General features: G+C 46.5%; 1 protein-coding gene across 1 annotated transcript; it reads right to left on the reverse strand.

Moving 5' to 3' along the window:
* Positions 1 to 204: 204 nt before the first annotated feature.
* On the reverse strand, positions 205 to 13,579 carry LOC142844517 (uncharacterized). The gene is made up of 5 exons (XM_075963060.1): positions 13,345 to 13,579; positions 10,153 to 10,196; positions 4,322 to 4,448; positions 3,813 to 3,896; positions 205 to 2,848 (listed from the first exon to the last, which is right to left on the reverse strand). The coding sequence occupies exons 2-5, from the start codon at positions 10,171 to 10,173 to the stop codon at positions 1,086 to 1,088; spliced, it is 1,995 nt and encodes a 664-aa protein (XP_075819175.1). The 5' UTR covers positions 10,174 to 10,196; positions 13,345 to 13,579; the 3' UTR covers positions 205 to 1,085.
* Between the last annotated feature and the right edge of the window lie 7,502 nt (positions 13,580 to 21,081).

Raw genomic sequence — 21,081 nt, forward strand, 5'->3', positions numbered from 1 at the left:
AAGTGCTGGGATTAAAGGCCTGCACCCAGGTCATAAGTAGGATGTTTAATTTAAAAGTTCACCTTCCCCCTAGACAAAATTCCATAGAAGTTGAATTCAATAATACAATCACACTACTCACCATTACGAGGTCACACTTTATTGGATATATATATCCAAATTCCCTTTTCAACTGACTTAAATTTCTTTCTTCTTCCTCCTCTTCCTCTTCTTCTCTTTTACAAACTACCTGCTGTTAGATTTAGGGTTTTTGTGTGTTTAAAATGTTACTGTATGTATTATTAGTGTGTGTGCATGCGTGTGTGTGTATGCACGCGTATGTGAACATGTGTGTGCCACAGTGCATGTTTGGCGTCAGAGGACAACCTTTACATAGGTTCCAGGAATCATCTGACGTCCTCAGGCTTGTGTAGCAAGAGCCCTTACCACCGAGCCACCTTGCTGGCCGCTGCACAATCTTTTTAACTCAGCATTAAATGACCCCCATCTTTGACATAGAGATTCCTTGCTCGTGTTGCTTCCATTAGCTGTTCCTGGCATCTTCTTTACTTTCATTGCTTAGATTCCTAAACTTTTTTTCTTTTTTGGTCTTTTCCACTGTAGTTCTTTTTTCTTGGTCAATGTCCTCTTTATTATGGAAAAAATTAAATAAATTTCTAGGAAGCAAAGGAGAGAACACGCTGAAGAAAATCAAGATGGGTAGGCAAGAGATGGCTGTTTATTACAACTGAATCAGTAGCCGAAATTATCCTTGTTATGAAAGATCCATATTTCATTTTCTGTTAAGAACAGATGGCGTTCTGTTATCTGTCATGTAATGAGTTTCACGTCACATCTGAAATATAACTTCTAGTTAGACAATATTTCCACAAGGACATTTTTCTCCATATTCATTAAAAGTTTAGATTTTTTTTTCCTTCAACAACATTGTATACCTGTTGAAAGCATTCATGTATTTGAAACATTCTTATGCTTTCAATCCTACATTAATTGTCTCGTTTCTATCACTTATAACCGGTTAGTGAATGCTTTCCTATACCTGTTGCCATGGTAGCATCATGCCCACCCTTGGATTTTGTTGATGTTCAGCGAGCTTCGCTCGTCGGTTCTGGTGTCTGCCCATGAAGGCTACTGGAAGATGCTTTCTTCTTGTGTTTTTTTCTCTGATGCTTGGTAAGAGCTGACCTCTGACTGAAGCTTTTCTTGCATTCGCTGCACTCGTAGGGTTTTTCCCCAGTGTGAATCCGCTCATGCTTGGTGAGGGCAGATTTCTCGTAGAAGGTTTTCCCACACTCGGGACACTTGTAGGGTTTTTCTCCTGTGTGGGTTCTCTGATGCACAACGAGGTTGGACTTGACGCAGAAAGATCGCCAGCACTCACTGCATTTGTACGGCTTCTCTCCGGTGTGAGTCCTTTGGTGCTGTGTCAGGTTCGATTTCACGCAGAAGGTTTTCCCACACTCGTTACACTTGAAAGGTTTCTCCCCCGTGTGGGTTCTCTGGTGTATCTTGAGGGCGGATTTTTGGCAGAACGACTTCCCACACTCGCTGCACTCGTATGGTTTCTCTCCGGTGTGAGTCCTCTGGTGTTCAGTGAGGTTTGCCTTCACTGGGAAGGACTTGTCACACTCGTGACAAGCGTAGGGTTTGCTCTCCGGGAGTGAGCTCTGGTGTTGGGGAAGACCTGCTTTCTTAGCACAGCTTTCCTTACATCTGCGACACTCATGGGCTTTCGGACCTTGGCAAGCACTCTGGTTTTCACCAAGGGGTGACCTCCCACTTTCCTCCCCCTCATCAGGCTCCTCCTCCAGGGATGGTCTCTGACGCTGAGTGCATTTGGGTCCTTTGAGGACGGAGGTCGGGGATGTCTTGCATTCGTTACCTTTGCGGTTTTTCTCCTTGGGGGTAGTTCTCTGAGTTAGGGCTGGACGTGACTTCTTTAAGGCTGTGTGGCTGTCGGCACACTTGGGTTCTTCTGTTGTGCAGGTTCTCCGGTTCTTAGTAAGGCGTGTCTCTCCATGAAGGGTTTCCCCATATTTCTCACACGAATTTTCTCCCACGTGCATTTTCCCATTTTGGCTGTGGGGTGAGTTTCTTAAGGCTCCCTCACTTGCATTGCGTTCGCCAGTCTTTCTTCCTGATTGCACTCTTTCATGTCGGGTAAGATCTGACTTCTCGTGACAGGATTTCTCAAGCGTATCACATCCACAGTGCTTCTCCCTTGGGTGAGTTCTTGAATGTTCATGTTTTGACTTCACATATGAGGATTTCCCACCTTTGCTGGCCTCTTGTGCCTTCCTTTCTCGAAGGGTTCTTAGAAAAGACTGGAACCTGAGCTTGTGGGCAGTGACTTGCATGCATTTACTATCCTGAGAGGCCTCCTGTCCTGTGTGAGCTGCCTCGTGCATAACAGAGCCTGTCTTTCTGTCTGAGGTCTTCCCAGAATTTGAATATTCAAGAAGCTGCTCCAAATGCGAGGCCTTCTGATGTGGAGCAAGACCCTCGAAAGGACTGTGGGGTCTCTTTCTTTGATCAGCTTCCCAGGTTTTGCTTCCTATGTGATCTTTTCCACACTTACTTTCAAGGGACTTAGACTCTCCTAAACCATCAAACTTTTTTGCATAGTTTGTGTTATCAGTAATTAGTCCTTCAACATTTCCCAAGCTTGCTGAGTGACACTTACAGTGTCTTTCTCTTGAGGCCACTGAGTTTGTGGTCAGATAAACTATTTCTTTTAGATCCTTGCTTTTCTTCTTAGTTAGTGTTTTGTTGTTGACAAATAAAACTTGACTCAAGTATTCGTCTTCATTTCCTTGGCTTGTTGCCATGTTATTGGCTCCCCGGACTTCTAGGAACATGAGAAGTCAGCATATATTATACATCAAAATACAATGTTAAAGGAAAGAGTCTACACACACATGTCTTATGCCGACTTGATTCTGGGCTTTCTGACACACTCTGCTGGAAAGGAAGCCATTTTAAGCAGGCGTTTCATCTAGACTTCTCATTGGGTAATACAAAAATGAAGACAAAGTCTCATGATGGAGTAGAAAGTGGGAGGGAATGAAGAAAATAACATCAGTAGCTTTGTTTTCTTACAAACATGGCCACTAAATGGCTAGAGAGCTGGAAATAAAACACAGCTGGGAACAAAGACTGTCAGACAAAGGACTCGTCCACAGATGGAAGGCACTAAAAACTGATATCTATCTATCTATCTATCTATCTATCTATCTATCTATCTATCTATCTATCTATCATCTATATCTGTCTATCTCTATCTATCATCTATCTATCTATCTATCTATCTATCTATCTATCTATCTATCTATTGAGACAGGGTCTTAATGTATAGCCCTGGTTGGCCTGGAACTCTCTGTGTAAGCCAGGCTGTACCACCTGCCTCTACCTCCCAAATGCTTCTTCTATCAAAGATGTGAGCCACCACACACAGCCTGCAGAGAACATCTATACTTTCCAGGTGGATATCAGGCCGTGAGCATTTCTCTTTGAAAATTCTAGAGCCTCTCAAAGATATTCTTTTTGTTGTTTATTTGTTTGTTTCTGTTTGAGACAGGGCCTCTCTTGGCCCCGGGCTGACCTTAAACTACTGACCCTCCTGCCTTTGTACTGGGATTAAAGACCTGGGCTGTGCTGGGCCTTTTATGCTCTGCGGGGATCAAAGCTGGTGCTCTGTGCCTGCTAGGCCAGCACACCAGCCACCAACTCCGCCACAGAGACATTCAAAGGAAGCGAGCCTTGCCCTGGCCACCAAGGCTCTGCCCTCTTCCTCCTCCTTGACATCAACTCACCTGAGAGGCTGCAACCTGGAGATTCCCAAGGACCTTCTCCCTGTTCCAACTTACGTATCAGCTCAGGTTTGTTTACACTGCAGCCTGTGACGAGAAGATGACAAGGCTTGACAAGACTGCTCAGGCCTGAGGGACGGGTACATACTGCTGAGGCTGTGGTGTGTTTCACCAAAGCCACCGGCTAAGTTCCTGGGTGGAGGGGGGCCACATGTATTTATCTCGTCACTGCTCAGACCAGGGCTGAGTCCTTGACTGGAGGCACAGGCACCGGGTGAGTGACTGTGCGCATGAGTGCAGACAGGAGAGGGCTTCAGGCCCCCAGGAACTGCAGTTTCAGGCAGATGGCAACTGCCCCATGTGGGTGCTGGGAATTGAACTCAAGTCCTCTGGGGAGCAGCAAGCACTCTTAAGTGCTGAGCCCCAGGCTTAAAACTTGACTCTTGACACTAATTTGACTTCTAAGGTAAGGAGCACAGGCTGATGGGAGCAGCCCGGGAGGCGGGGCTTACCCACGGCTTGCAGGTGCCTGTAGGTCTCCAGCATCACCTCCCTGTACAGGTGCCTCTGGGCAGCATCCAGCAACTGCCATTCCTTCTGAGTGAAGGTCACACACACATCTTTGAACAACACTTGTCCCTGCAACAGAGCAGTAGGGCTCAATTGGGAGGACTCACCACAAAGAATGAGGGGAGACACCTAAGGCACGTTGTCATTGCATACCAGAAAACAGCGTAAGGTCATCTCACGTCCGCTTCTGTGTGCTGCACTTTGGAGGAGAAATGGCATCAACACAGAAACACCAGGAAAGCCAAAGTCACAGATTAACTCATAAAGCAGTAATGTCTACCTGGGTCTGGTCTGGCTGTGGAGGACACTTAGACAAGTAAGCCTGGGAGCTCATTTTTAAGGATCTTATGGACTTGATATTTCCTATGCATACAGACAGCAAGGAACTGTGGGAGATGTACTTCTTCCTTTAGTTCACCAGTCACCAAGCGTGTATGCATATGTGTGTGTGTGGTGTATATATGTGTGTATGTATGTGCATGTTGTGCGTATGTGTGTATGTGCTTATATATGTGGATGTCTCTTATGAATGTATGTGGATGTGTGTATATGTATGTGTGTATGAGAATGTGAGTCCATGTGCATATATGTTCATTCCAGTGTGAAGGTGCAGACTCACACATGCCCTGATGTGTGCGTGGTGGTCAGAGGACAGCCTTTGGATGTCCGTCCTCACCTCTCCACCTATTTTAAGACAGGATCTCTTCAGCTTAGACACTGCAGGCCAGCTGGCTGTGGGCTTCCGCGGTTTCCTGGCTCTGCTTCCCGCCCCCTGGCAGGGAGCGTACTGGGATTACTGATGCTTGTGCCGCATCCCCTGAGTTTTACCTGGGTTTTCAGGAATGAACCCCAGCTGTCAGGTTTGTGGGATGAGTGCTTCTACACACTGAGTCATCTCCCCAGTACTAACTGAGCAACCTTCACTCCCACAAATACTGCCATTCCCCTGCTTCTGTCCCTCAGTGCCGGCATTACAGACATATGTCTCCAGTGAATATCCTCCCCCCCCACAAGCTGCTATCCCCCTGTCTCTGCCCCCAGTGCTGGTATTAGAGGTATATGTCTCCAGTGAGCACCCTCCACCCACACACAAGCGGCCATCCCCCTGCCTCAGCACCCCAGTGCTGGTATTACAGGTGTATGCCATCATGCCTGTTTTTTTAACACGGGAGCTGGCGATCTGAACTCAGGTCCTCGTGTATAGCCAGCACTTCACCATCCGAGTCTCTTCCCAGCCTTTCGCTTAGGATTTGGTTGCCTGCAAGCAGCAAGCTCTGAGACCACTTAGGGAACAATTGGAAGGACAGCTGACGTTAGAGGAGTCACAGGGAGAGAGGTACAGCAGGAGGAGACTGGAGGACCGGGTTAGACCAGAACAGTTCAGGTGGGGTTCAGACAGTTCAAACATCAGGAAAATGACATTTCTTCTGTAGGCCAATGGCTTCCATCAGTACATCCTTGGCAGTCTTCAGTGTATACACACAGTCCACAAGCCAAAGCTCAGCAGCTCCATGGGGGGAGGGGGGACTACACACACACACACACACACACACACACACACACACAAAAGGCGGTAGCTATTCCAGTATTTTCCCAACACGCCTCTGACTTGGCTTGCTCACTCTTCAGGGTGCATAGCCCTTCTTGAGGATCATCTCTCTGGATAGTGGAGACACACAGTCAAGTCAACAAATACAACTAATTTTATATTTTGAAAGCAACACTCCAGAAGCGTATTGGAGATTGACTTGAGAAACTGATTCTTGGGCTAGAGGGATGGCTCGGTGGTCAAGAGCACTGACTGCTCTTGGAGATGACCTGGCTTGGAGTCCAGCATCCACATGGAGGCTGACACATCTTTAATTTCAGTTCCAGGGGTCCAATGCTCTCTTCAGGACCCTTTGTCAGACAACACACCCATATACATTTTGAATTTATAAACAAACAAATGATTGAATGAATGAGTAACTGGTTCTCCATCACAGCTGATGCTGCCTCCCTGGGGTATCTGGCAACAGCTGTGGGCATCACGCTCTAAACTGAGAGGGTGCTGCTGCCATCTAGTGGCCTCATCCAGATACACAGCTAAACACCCTACAACAAAGGACTACCCCACCCTGAGTGACCAGGTTTCAGTGAGAACTAAAGGACTGTGGTAACAGACTGGTAACTATGGTAACAAGCCTTAGAGCCTTGGCAGTAGGGATGAGAGTCCTGGGGCAGAGTCTGCATAGAGTTGACCAGGGAAGCAAAAGAAAGGAGCTTTGAAGGTGGTGAGTGGGCTCGGTGCTGGGGCCACGTACTCTAGTGAGTGGACGGGGCTGGGGTCACGTACTCTAGTGAGTGGGCTCAGGGCTGGAGCCACGTACTGTCCTCATATGGGACCGAGAAAACCAAAGAATGCAACATGGAGAGAGGGAGAGACAAGAAAGGGGGAAGGAGGAAGGGAGTGACCGAGAGGTGGGGGGTTTCCTGGGTGCGTTATACTCTAGGGATGAGAAACACATGTGGTAGAGATGTCCAGGTGACAGGTGGATATAAGAGAAGTCTGGACTATGAAGAGAGATAAGGGACAACCCCACAGTTTAGAGATCAGGCCTATTTCAACAGCATCCAGAACTGCTAGGAGGGAAACCCTTCACAAAGAACATGGAGGCTGGAGCAAAGGCAGATGACCCGTGCAGACAATGAGCAGGCCCTGAAGCACAAAAGGGGACCAGAAGCAGGACTTTGGGTCCACAGCGGCCCCAGAAATGACAGTCTCAAGAGTGAGTGAGTCAAGTACACCTCTCCCTTCTGCTCTTGAGAGAGAAGCAGGGAAGCAAGCCTCAGGCTTACCCCACAGAGGAGTGCAGGGAGGGGCTGTGGGCAGGCCAGGCTTTTCTATTAGCTTCTGGCAAGCAGTGAGGGCACCTCGGGTACCTGTTTGCCTCACACCACAAACATAGGCTGGGCAGTGCCTCAGGTTTCCCTGCAGGGCCTAGTAAGGTCTTTAGGCTCAGAAGGTTGAGAGGAGGGGTTTGAGCAGAGTCGTGATCGGCAAATGGACTGCCAGGCTTCTGGGCAGATTCTCACCCCTGATGATTGATACTTAGGAAATCATTCCCTAGGACAGGCAGGAGACTGTTGTCCCCTGGAGTCTGTGAGAATTCCGAAGCCAGTCAGGAGCCGAGGACTATGCACAGTACCCTGACATGGTACTACTTTCCTTCAGGGCCATTCAGGGGAGATACACCATTAAGTCGATTCTGTTCTCTTTGTCAAAGGAGGGGTCCCCTCTCTCTTAGCTCCTTGTCTCAATCCATACACACTCGACATCCTAAGACATCTCCCGGCACCTCGTGTGCAAGGCCCCAGGCCAGGCGTCCACCTCACAGGAAAGCTAGCCGGAAAACTCAGCTCCATGCAGCACAGAAAATGCAGGCCAGTCACCCGAGCAACCTGGGCAGCTGCAGCGAGGCCTCTGCCTCCCTTGGCACAGAAAACAGAAAAGACCGGTGGCTCGTGAGAGAATCACAGTCCAACAAGTGAGCTGGGGCAGGGACTCGCGGAACACAGAACAAACGCAGCAGGAACAAGAAGCTGTAGCCTAAAAAGCCCTGAGATGGGAAGAGAGCAAAGAGTAAAATGAGTTTAAAATATTGAAGAGCAAGCTGTGGCATAGCTCAGTGGTAGGGTGCTTGCCTGTAACGTGCAGGCCCCTAGGTTCAGTCCCCACTGCTGGAAAAAAAAATAGATACTGAAGAAAATAATGATGGACTGGCAAGATGGCTCAGTGGGTAAAGGTGCTTGCTGCCAAGCCTGAGCTGGGTCCTCAGAGCCATGTGGTAGAAGGGAAGAACTGGCTCCGAAATGGGCCCTCTGACCTCCACGTGCGCACAGTGGCACACGCTCCCCAAATTAATTAAATAAATAAATAAATAAAGTTTTTAAAGAGAATATTTAAACATTCAAGTCAGTGTCTCCAAGTTGATATAAGGATGGGCATTTTCTATGAGAAAAGAAAGGGCACAGAAATGCTAAGTATTTTCTTGTTGTTTGGAGGAAATAGGAAAACATCCCCCTCAGGGAAAGCATGAGGACAGAATGCTTAATGGACAACCCTCTTATGGAAGCTGGGAGTGAGGAGATGGAAGTGAGGGGATCCAGACGGTGGGGGCAGGGGGAGGCAGGGATTCTGGGTGGCCAGGGCAGAGGAGGAGTTAGGAAGAACGCACATGGGGGAGGAACTGGGGGGGGGTCTTCAGGACCGGGGCGGGGCTTCTCTCTGCGGGGACAGACTGGAGGAAGAAGAGACGAGCAGGCATGATGGCCTGGTGAAGTATCTGACACCAGAGGACAGGTGAGAAGAGGAGGTGACAGCAGATACACAGTCACAAGAGCCACCCACTCCTCGTTCTCCCCCGTGCCTGTGATACTGTAGACGGCCTTTCTCCCAGACTCCCTGAGCGTTCCCTCATTCACAGGACTGAGCAGGACACGGGCATTTCAGGTTCAGAGGGCAGACCCGCAGTCACACTGTGCAATGTGCACTGCAGCCTCCATCCAAACTCAGCAGAATCCCAAAGAGAACAAAGCCCATCGCCAGGCAACGGAGGCAACGGAGGCAGGTGGCCAGCCTGCGAGCGCTGTTGTGCCCCAAGAGAGGCAAGATGTTGTCAGTCTCGCACAAAGCCAGGAATCATGGGTACCAAGCCTGAAGGACAGCTGCCACAGGAAGTGGTGCTGAGGCTGAAGCAGGCCACACCCCCAGCAGCCATCTGGGATGAAGTCATAAAATCAACCACTGAAAACAGCTGCTTCTCAGGAGAAGCCGCACCGTCAGCACCAGGGGCCAGCAAAGAGAGCCTCAAACTCCCTTTCCACCTAAGTGGGGCTGGAGTTGATAATGAAGATGCTTGGCTCCCAGTGGCCAGAGGAGCAAAGACTCAGATTTTAAAGGCTTTGCATGTGGGCAAGATGGAACATAAAAAAACAAAAGTTAGCTCTCAGAACTTGGGCTCGAGGTGGCCTCCATACAACCAAACATCTAAGGTGCAACTTTGGGATTATGTCATATGAAAAGCTGATCCAACAGTCTATAGCCCTCAGTAGAAAGGGTATAATAAAAGTGTGTACTCAATAATGCTGCCAGACTCGTATAAAGTAATCCAGGGAGGGAAGTTAACAGTGACTGGAACATTGTACACAATACTATAGATGGGGCCAGCGAGTTGGCTCCATGGGAAAGGGAGCTTGCCACCAAGACTACCCACCTGAATTTAATCCCCCATGACCTGATGGGTGAAAAGAGAACCCCCACAAGTGGTCCTCTGACCTCCACAAGAACAACGTGGCATGCATACACTCCTCCCACCACCTACATAAATAAATACATTTTAAAATAATCATATTACAGCTGATAGACTATTGCCATTTTGTCATTGTATGCCGTAAAAAGGAAAGCAAAAATTACCAGAAAATGCATATTCAAATTTAAATTATTATTGCTTAAGTGGGTAGAAGATACAATACAAACGGTTAAAATGTGTGTTACACAAGGGAAGACGTAAGGGAAAAGGAAGAGCAGGTAGATTGTTTCCATAAAACCAACACTCAAGACAGCTGTGTGCGTCCATGTGACGTCACGGGTGGAAACAGTTTCTGAAACAGACAGCAAAACCAGGATGCCAGGAAAGCGAGGACGTGGTCAGATGAACGGAAATGACCGGAAAGGAAGCACGGTTACCAACAATGCAAAGAAACTCATATGAGGAACAAGCGGGGGATTCACCTGGGCTGTGTTCATGTCCATCTGTCCCTGGAGAGCTGCAGCGGCTGTGGAGAGGAAGAGGGCAAACCATCACTGTCAAGGTCCTCAGAGCCTTGCTAGAAATCTATTTGTGCGTGCTGACAAATGACCACATGGGGGCGCGATGTCACCCCCACCCTTCAGATGGGTGGGTAGATGGATGCTCAGGAAGTCTTATCGCCTCCTGGAGCTCAGAGAAAGTGGCCTGTCATCAGAAAAGCCAGCACTGGCTTCCTGCCAGCATTTCACAGTGATCATGGCCTCTTTGGCTTTGGCAGCAAACAGGCACAGCTGTTTAAACAGGTTAAGCTGGGAAAGAAGCAGCTAAGCAAATGGTTAGAGCAACTGACTCAGCCCATCTGCCTGCTTTGATGTGTGGGGTTTAATCTTATGAACAGAGTGTAGCAGTGTATCGAGCACCATGATGCCAGCACTCAGGAAACAGAGGCAGGAGGATGCAGCATTTGAGACCAGCCTGAGCTACATGGAAGACCCTGTTTCAGACAAACAAACACTGCAAAACAATAAGATAATCTTAAAAAGGAAGGTGGGAAGGAGAAAGGGTACGGACATGTGTTTAAGTGCATGTGTATATACGTATGTGCGTGTACATGCTGGGGGTGGACAGACAATAAAACTGTCCCTAGCTCGACATGTAACACACAGGAGTTATTACTCAGTGTTTTCTACTTTTGTGTGTTTGGAATGTTTCTGCAATAAAAGGTGTAAATCAATTTATAGGTTTTGTTTCACTTTAAGACAGGGTCTCACTATGTAGCCCTGACTGGACTGGAATTCTCAGCATAGACCAGGCTGGTTTCAAACCCAGAGATCCACTTGCCTCTTCTTCACAAGTTTCTGAGATGAAGGATGTGTGACATTGAACCTAGCATGTGTAAAACAATTTAACAACGAAGATGTTGTGTCTGTTGATTTACTTTTCTACATATATTTTAACTCCTTAACCCTATAACTCAAATCATTTATTTTAAACTATTTTTTCTGTGTGTTTTGCATGTGTGTGTGTGTGTGTATGAACATGTGTGCAAGTGCCCACTGAGACGGGATAATATCTGATTTTCTGGAGCTGGAGTTACAGGTGGCTGTGAGTTGCTTGGTGTGGGTGCTGGGAGCCAAATGCAGGCGTCTGCAAGTATAGCAAGAGCTCTTAACTGTGGGGCCACCTCTCAAATCCCAGCTCAAGGAACGTATAGGGACTGCTGACAACAAGGGCCTTGGACTGAAAATTCGTTCCTTGGTTTCAGTGTCTCCAACTGAGTTTTGTTTCAAGAGACTCGACTTAGCTGAGACATGTGGACAGAGGCCTGGGAGTCAGGGGGTCTCACTGATGCTCGTGGTCTGGTCACTGGCAAGTAACTTGCAGGCAAATGATAATGACCTAGTTACAGTTCTGGTTCCAGAGACTGATGTAGGTACCACTATTGTTCTATGAGGAAACGGAGGTGAGGAATGATAGAGCCATTCTTAAGGAGGGCTAAGTTTCAAACCCTGGCAGTCTGTCCCCAGAAATGGTGTAGCTAAGGACTGCTAACTACAAAGCAGAATGACAGGCCCCTAAGATGGTAATGGAAGCTTCGGCCCTGAAGTCTAGTTCTGCCTGTGAGTGTGAGAAGAGGGTGGTGGGAGGAGCTTCCAGGAGGAGGGGAGAGCGCATCTGCCTGCACTTCCTCATCATCTTGTTCTCTCCTCCCACGGAAGTCTCTTTTGCCAAGCAGCCTACCTCTTGTTCACTTCCCGTGGGTGGCCCACGTCACCTCCTTCCCTTGGAAGCTGGCCCCGCTGCTGCCGCTGGACAGGTGTCTACTGAGATGACATCACAGGGCAGAAGGCTCAGCAAGTGCTTCACAAGCTGAATGTGGACGCTGCCTGTTTCTTGGGCCTCTGCCCTACAGCTGTGGAGCACTGCACCCCAGAGAGGAGGTGTCTCCCGTGGGGGGGGGGTGTCCTGCTTCTGATGTGCTCTTCTTTCTTACAGGAACCGTGATCCAGAGAACTTTGAACCTGACTGGAAGGAGTAAATTCAAGGAATTGAAGGCTTTGGCTGAATCTCTCTCTCTCCCTCCTGAATATCACTGCTCTCTACAATGGTGGTTCTCAGAGTGAAGGTCCAGGCCAATGGCAACACCACCCAAACTAGACAGAAAGTTGAACTTAGAGACCTCTCCTCTCCGTAGACATCCCAAGCTTCTGTACCCAGCGGCTGTTGGGCCTCAGCGCTTTGGCTGATTCTGGTACAGACTCTGAAAACTGCGGGAAGCCTAACTTAAGTTTGTAACTGCAGTGGGCACAGACAGGTGACCCAGGCAGCAGGGCTCGTTGGCCTTTATTGAAGAGTGATCCCAGGAGCCCTTAGGAAAGACTCCGGGTTCCTTCCTCCAAGAAGCAGGTCCTTGAGGAGGAGCCACGTGAAGCATGAGAGAGAGAGAGAGAGAGAGAGAGAGAGAGAGAGAGAGAGAGAGAGCGCTTGTGATTGAACGGAGCTTGTGATTTGAGGTTTGCAGACTCCGCCCCTCACCCTGCCCCCAGTCTTTCTTCTGTTAGAACAGGGTTGCAACAGTGATCTCAGAACCAAATGGTGCTTAGGGCTTAATGAACAGGGGACGAAGGCCACTTCCAGATCCTGAGCAAATGCCACCATCCCTGCTAAAACCTATGTCAGGCACTGCCCAGAACACCTAAGAGGCAAGTTCAGGGAAGAACTCCCATGTACAGATGGGGAAACTGAGTCTCGGGTTCCTCTTCTTGCCGGTAGGGACTCAGCAGTACTGCTAGAACTTGAGCTAAGAAACTGAGAGCAGCCTTTTCAGTTACAGAACCCTCACTGCCCTTGTCCTGCCAGCCTCGGACAGGTGTCATCGCACTTGGTGCTCATCCCATGAAGCCTTGGAAGTCACTCGCCAGTTGCTATGGGGCTTAGAGTCCCAGCAGGTGGCTCTGATATCCGCTGGTTGCTATGGAGCTTAGAGCCCCAGCTCACTTTATCCGGACCACCAAGTCCGAGCCCAGTTTCTTCCCCTTGAAGAAGCCCACCTCCACCAGCCCGGAGCACACTCAGGGTCAGGGTCAGAAACCTCCCAGGACCCGCGCAGGTGTGTTTTAGCACGCAAGCCGCCCCCCGAGCCTGGCACTGCAACCCTCCAAATTGGCTCTCACCCGTGGGCGCGCCTGACCTGGGCACCGGGTCTCTGAGCGACGCGTGGACCCTGAGGATCTGAGGGATTCCTCCGAGCGCAGCGGGACGCGGGAGCGAACAATGAAGATGAACTGCACATGCGCAGCACAGCAGCTAGGGACCGATTCCCGCGACCCTCTTAGCCTCCATCACATTCCAGACTCCGTTCCCACAGCGCCCGCGCCCCTCCCAGAGCTGCAGAGCTGTCTAGCTGGAGAGCTGTGCCTAGTCACCTGCAGTACCGTGGCCTCAGCGGCAAAGCCACGGGGAGAACAGTCGTGTTCACATCACGCGAGAAAAAAAAAACAAGGAGGTGAAGTGTTTATAGAAAGTAAAAACACGCATTCTTATCAAAGATCAATATTACCCTCAAGTTTTCTCTGCTCATGCACACGACACCTGCACACAAAAACTGGCTATCAAAAGTAATTCCCCAAAACCGTGGACGAAATCAAATACTCAAGTCAAGGGGGCATACGAGCAAAGGCACAGGTGAATAAGTTTCTTCCCCAGAGATGACCATGGTTAATATTGGGTGATATGCTAAGATTTTTTTGTTTGTTTGTTTTTCGAGACAGGGTTTCTTTGCAGCTTTGGAAACTGCCCTGGAACTAGCTCTTGTAGACGAGGCTGGCCTTGAACTCACATATATCTGCCTGCCTCTGCCTCCCAAGTGCTGATTTAAAAAAAAAAACGGATGGTGGTGACACACGCCTTTAATTCCAGCCAGCATTTGGGAGGCAAAGGCAGGCAGACCTCCGATTTCGTGGCCAGCCTGGTCTACAGAGTTCCAGGACAGCCAAGGCTACACAGAGCAACCCTGTCTCGAAGAAAAAAAAAAGATTAAAAAAAGTTTGTGCATGTGTGAGTGGTTACGTGCAGGTGAGTGCGGGTGTCCATGGAGGCCAGAAGCATCCATCCCTGAAATTGGGGTTACAGGCAGTTGTGAACCATCCTAACTGGATGCTGGGATAGAACTCTGGTCCTCTGCAATCAATAAAAAGGCTTTTAATCACTGAGCCATCTTTACAGCCCCTGGACAATGCAGTTATTGAAAAATAACCCTTGGAGTTTAATTTTGGATTTAAATTTTTTTAAATTTTGGACTTTTCTTTTTTAAATTAATTTATTAATTTTTATTAATTATTTATTAAAGATTTCTGCCTCCTCCCTGCCACCGCCTCCCATTTCCCTCCCCCTCCCCTGTCAAGCCCCCCTCCCTCGTCAGCCCAAAGAGCAATCAGGGTTCCCTGCCCTGTGGGAAGTCCCAGGACCACTCACCTCCATCCAGGTCTAGTAAGGTGAGCATCCAAACTGCCTAGGCTCCCACAAAGTCAGTACGTGCAGTAGGATCAAAAACCCATTGCCATTGTTCTTGAGTTCTCAGTAGTCCTCATTGTCCTCTATGTTCAGCGAGTCCAGTTTTATCCCATGCTTTTTCAGACCCAGGCCAGCTGGCCTTGGTGAGTTCCCAATAGAACATCCCCATTGTCTCATTAAGTATATTAATCACTTTCTGTGTGCAGGTTTGTGTGAGTGTAGATACACTATGGTTCCAGCAGAGGGCGCCAGACGCACTGGAGCTGAAGGTACAGGCGATTGAGGTTGTCTGACATGGGTGCTGGGAACTGAAAGCAGCCCCTGGTCTTAAGCTAGGGCCATCCCTCCAGTCCCTGGAAATAACCAAAGTCTTGTAGGTCAGTATGCTTTAAGACGATGCACAAATCCATGACCTTTTGCCTCTTCTGTGAGTGGCAATGGGCTATAATAGGTTCTATTCACTGTGGCATTCAACATCTAGATCTAGGTTTACAAGTGCTGGGAAGAACTCTCAGGAAAGTAATCATTGCTTGCTCCTGCGTGCCATTAAAACTGGAGGCTGAGGCTGGGTGTAGTGGCGCATGCCTTTAATCCCTGTGCTGGGGAGGCAGAGGCAGGAGGATCTCTGTGAGTTTGTATCCGGCCTGGTCTACATAGAGAGTTCCAGGACAGCCAAGAGTGACTCTGTCTACACCACCACCAAACAAACAAAACCGCAAAAAAAAACCCTGGAGACTGCCCTGCCAGAGGAAGAGTGTATTCTCCAACGGCAGCTCAGTGCGTGGAGCAGTCCTGTCCCCGTTGTGCTTCCCTGTATTGTTTTACTTAACGTTTCTAAGTTTCATCTGAAGAACCAAGTCCCTAAACAGCATTTTAATTTAATTTAGAGTATTCTCAATTAGACATGAAAATCGCCCCTGCTTCCGGCCAGTCCAGGCTTAAATGCAGAGTTCATAAGAATTCCTAGTGATACGATAAAGGTGAAATGCCCTCTCAGGAGGCTGAGTGAGAGAGGAGAGGTCCTAAAACATCATCTCAGGGAACTAGGGGAGCCAGGGTGGGAGAGGAACTGTGCTGTCGCATGCACATCACGTGGATGGAACCCGACCTTCTGACCGCGAGTCACCAGGCACTGTATAGGAAATATAAAAAGATTATCTCCTTTAATACATGGCCAGGGATCAACAATAGCACCTACCAAAGACATGACTCAAAGCTTTTGCTCTAGAAAAAATGTCAAACCTTATCATGAAAAAAAAAAAGATTGGAAAATACATTTTGTAAGTATATGAAAGAAATGGTTTACTGGCTCCCTTTAATTATCCCTTACCCATTTGTAAGAAGATCACAGTCCCATAGAAATGATCTATAGCTACAAAAGACTAGTAATAAAAGGGAAATGCAAATGAGGAATAAATACGCAGACGCTGGCCATAAACTACAGCTAAAACCGCACACGTTTAAATACTTCTTTGCCTTCACAGTAGGCGAAGATTATAAAGAAATATGATATCCAGGGAGGCTGAAATGTGGAGAAATGCTCATTGTCATAAATATCTTCTTGGAATGTGATTTGTGGGACAATCGGAGGCCTCACCATCTCAGGGCTCATGTTTTGTGTTGATGCAGCCATTCCGTCTCCAGGGTTATGACTTTAGGGAGAAAAGCCCAAAAATGCATGGACCGCCATGGTCCTCGGTGTTTGCTGACAGGGATATGTAAGGGGGAAATTAATTTATAAAAACTATGAGAATCCACCAAGTGGGATATAGGACAATCATTAAATACTACAATGTATAACATGTTAACGTGTAATACATGGAAGTAGGTAGAGCTTATAATGTACTTTTAAGATTTACTTTTATTAGGTCGGGCGATGGTGGCGCACGCCTTTAATCCCAGCACTCGGGAGGCAGAGGCAGGCGGATCTCTGTGAGTTCGAGACCAGCCTGGTCTACAGAGCTAGTTCCAGGACAGGCTCCAAAGCCACAGAGAAACCCTGTCTCGAAAAACCAAAAAAAAAAAAAAGATTTACTTTTATTATTTTTAATTGTGTGAGTGTGTGTATTAGTCAAAGTTCTCTAGAGGAACAGAACTGATAGAATGAACGAATATATATGTGTGTGTGATTTATTAGTATGCCTTACAGGCTAAGTCCAACACTGTCTATCTAGTCCAACAAGGCTGTCTACCAATGGAAAGTCTAAGATTACAGGAGCTGCTCAGTTCATGAAGCTGAATGTCTCAGCTGGTCTTCAGTACATGCTGGAATCCTAAAGAAGTAGGCTCTCATGCCAGTGAAGGAATGGACTTGTCAACACGAGCAAGTAGGCAAAGGCAGCAAGTTTTCTTCTTCCATGTCCTATAAAGGCTGCCAGAAGGTGTGGTTCAGATTAAAGATTCAGATTAAAAGTGGGTCTTCCTACTTCAAATGATTTAATAAAAAAAAAAAATCCTTCACGGGTGTGCCCAGACACTTGGGTTTCAGTTGATTCCAGATGTAGTCTGGTTGACAACCATCAATAGTCATCACTGGGTGAGTGGGGGGCGGGGGGCAGAATGTGTGATATACAGGCACATTCAGAGGCCAGAAGAGAAGGTCGGATTCCCTGGTGCTAGAGTTACGGGCTTGTGAGACTTCCAATATGGGTGCTGGGATTTGAACTCAGGCTCTCTGCAAGAAGAGTGTGAGTTCTTAACCATTGAGTCATGTCTCCAGCCAAATGCATTTTTAAGTAAAATATACTTTATTTTGAAATTGTGTGTGTGTGTGTGATTATATCAGTCACTTTTCTCTTGCTGGGATAACACCATGACCAAGACAACTTATGGGAGAAAGAATTTATTTGATTCTTTGGTTCTACCGCCATCACAGCAGGGAATTCTGCAGCAGGTGGCAGACGCGGCAGCAGGAACAACTGGGGGCTCACATCTTGAAAAATAAGTGGGAAGCAGAGAGCAAACCCTGTGGTGTGAGTCATTGAAGTCTTAAAGCTCACCTCCAGTGAATACTTCCTCCAGCAAAACCACACCTCTGAAGCCTCCTCAGACAGTGCCATCAACTGGGGACCAAGTGTTCTAATGCTGACTATGAGGGACAATTCTCATTCAAACCACCACAGTGTCGTATGTATGTGTGGACCTGTTTGCGCATGTTGCCTTCCTTTATCATTTTATTTTTGGGGACAAGGTCTTTTCACTAGACCCGGAGCTCAGAGATTGCCTAGATTAACTGGCCAGTGAGCTCTAGGTATCAACCTGTCTCTATTCCCCACCCTCTCAATGCTCTTGGTTTTTATGTGTGTGCTGGGGATTTGAACTCAGATTCTCATGCTTGCTGGGCACGAGCCATTTTCACAGGCCTCCAATACAATATACATTATATAAAAATATAATGCCAGGCTGAAGAAACGGTGTAATGGTTAAGGGCTTTTTTTCTTGCTCTTGCAAAGGACTTGATTGATTCCTGGTGTGAAAAGTTCTTTTGTATATGTGTTGCTTTTATTGGTTAATGAATAAAGCTGTTTTGGCCAGTGGCTTAGCAGACTAGAACAAGGCAGGAATTCCAAGCAGACAGAGGAGAAAATAAGGCCAACTCAAATAGAAACCATGTAGCCACCACAGGAGACAGACACCAGACACTGGGCAGAACCTTGCGTGTAGGCAACAACCACATGGTGATACACAGATTAATAAAAAAAATGGGTTAATTTAAGATGTAAGAGCTAGTTAGAAATATGCTTGAGCTATTGGCCAAACAGTATTGCAATTAATATACTTTCTGTGTGTCTATTTCGGGTCTGGGTGGCCATGAAATGAACAATCAGCCTCCGCCAACAATCTGCCACCCAACGTGGGAATGAGTCCACGCCTACTGGGACACTCCCCCCCCCATGCTTCTCATTCACTAGCCCACTCACGTTTCTCACCTGCCTGCGGGACCACCTGCCACTGCCTAAGACCTTGAGTCCCCCTACCCCGCACACACCCCCCCCCATTTTGTACATCACAGCTTGCAACTGAGGAGAAGCTTTGGGTGTCTTTCTTATTCTGGCCACAAAAAAAAAAAATAACAAACACAACAAAACAAAACTTTCTCATGTACAGAATCACTTTGATTGTTCTTAATAACTGCTCTTAATTTGTTAAACAAAGCATATTTGTTAGTATCTAAGTAGGCAACAACCCGTGAAACCAAACCAAGATTGTTTGCAGGTGGCTGCTCACGTTTCTCCTCATCTCTCCTCCATGCGATTGCAACTGCGACACCTGCTGGCCAATATAGATTATTACACCTATTCACTGAAATTTCCTAAAGGAGGTAAATTAATTGATAAATTTGAAAGTTATATGATCACTGACAATATTACCATTCAGGAATTTAATAACCATTTTGCTTATTCTATGGATGGTATTCTACAAGGCTTATGTAATTTTCCGTATGCATCCATTTATTTGATTTTGGAAATTAGCTTTGTTATTCTTATCATATCCTTAACAAAATGGTTTGATAAGAGCTAAAATTGAGGCACTTTTAGAAATGATACAGTCTTTACAGACTAGTAATGAACAGCTAGCTAAAATAACTAATACCATTAAAAAAGATAACATTAATTTTACAATTCAATCCATGTCAAAGGGTACTATGCTCAAATTCTCAAATATTGTTTATAAATGAATGTTTACATTGAAAGGGGGATACGCTATGGAGGTAAATACTTTGCATTGGTATGAATCTTGGTCTACTGATAAAAAGTTAAAGTCAATTTTTTTATATGTATATTTCTGCTCTTGATTAAGGTATTGTGTTTGTACAGTTCATTTAAAATGTAATGTATAATTAAAAAAATACAGGTTAATAGATAGTCATCTATAATACTAGAACTTGTAGTCATGTTAGTTAGGTTGTCTAGATATATAGAGCTATATTTCAGTTAGATAGATCATCTTCAAACCTTTCAAAGACCTATGGAATATGGCATTTAAAATGTTTTAAGAACTTAGGACTTTTCATAACAATGAGACACATATGCTCCTGGCAGCAACAATCTACTTCAAGAGAATGACGGGCATCAAAGAGGCTCCTTGTGGAGTTTGCTAGTATTTGGGCAAAAAACTGCTCTTACCTAGACTCTTTGATGTTATGCTGTATGAACTGGACATGCAAGGCCCACAGAAAAAAAGACTGCTGAACTTGCCCAAAGGTGAGATGGTCCTTCAGGGTTCCTGTTTCATGAAAGTCTGCTAGATACACTGCAGGGCACAGAAGAAAGTGACTGACAAACTGCTAATATAGGCGGAACTGTCTTTGAAATTTCCTGCTTCATGGGAAAGTCTGCCAGATACTATATGGGCATGTAGGCTGAAGATGGATGCTTCCATGATACAGAAGAACTTTGGGTGACTGTTCAGGCAGAGAGATGTCTTTGTCAATTCCAGAGTTTTGGAAGTTGCTTACAATGCACTTCCTGTTTACTTAGATAATATATTCTTCTGGAGTCTTTGATGGAGTTGAAGAATAGATGGTTATAGTTTTCCTTGGTTATGATAAAAGATAAAGTAGATATAAATATTGTAACTGTAATTCTTGTTTTGATACCTGTTTTATTATATGTAATTTACTATGTTAAAGTTAAAAACCTTCCTTTTCATTTAGACAGAAAAGGGAAAATGGTGTGGGAAGTCCTTATGTATATGTGTTGCTTTTATTGGTTAACAAATAAAAATGTTTTGGCCATTGGCTTAGCAGGATAGAGCAAGGTGGGAATTCCAAGCAGACAGAAGAGGAAAGAAAGAGTCAAAGAGAAGCCATGTAGCCACCGCTGCAGAAGACAGATGCCTGACATTGGATGGAACCTTGCAGGTAGGTCACAACCACATGGCGATACACAGATTAATAAAAGTGGGTTAGTTTAAGATGTAAGAGCTAGTTAGAAATACATTTAAGTTATTGGCCAAACAGTATTGCAATTAATACAGTTTCTGTGTGTTTATTTTGGGTCTGGGTGGCCCAGAAACGAACGAGAGGTCTGCACCTACGCATTCCCAGCACCTACACAGGCAGTTCCCAACTTTCTCTAACTCTAGATCCAGGGGATTTGACCTCCTCTGGTGCCTACACAGATGTACCTAGGCACACATATGCACATAATTAAAGATAAGAATTAAAACTGGGCATGATGGCACATGCTTTTAATCCAAAAACTTGAGAGGCAGAGGCAAATGGATTGCTTGTGAGTTCAAGGCCAGCCTAAACAGGCTACATAGTGAAATCCTGTCCCAAAAAACATCCCCCCCCTTTAAAAAAGTACGATAAGGGTCTGAAGAGATGACTGTTCCAGAAGACCCTGCTTCATGTCCCAGTTCCAGGAGATCCGACATCCTCTTCTGGCTATAAT

This window comes from Microtus pennsylvanicus, chromosome 2 (assembly GCF_037038515.1).
Source record: "Microtus pennsylvanicus isolate mMicPen1 chromosome 2, mMicPen1.hap1, whole genome shotgun sequence".
NCBI lineage: Eukaryota > Metazoa > Chordata > Mammalia > Rodentia > Cricetidae > Microtus > Microtus pennsylvanicus.

Coding starts and splice junctions, on each gene's coding strand:
- LOC142844517 (XM_075963060.1), bottom strand. CDS start 10,173: ATGGACATGAACACAGCCCAG. Junction 4,449..10,152: donor TGGACATGAACACAGCCCAG/GTGAATCCCCCG, acceptor GCTCTGTTGCAG/GGACAAGTGTTGTTCAAAGA. Junction 3,897..4,321: donor CAGGCACCTGCAAGCCGTGG/GTAAGCCCCGCC, acceptor TTCTCGTCACAG/GCTGCAGTGTAAACAAACCT.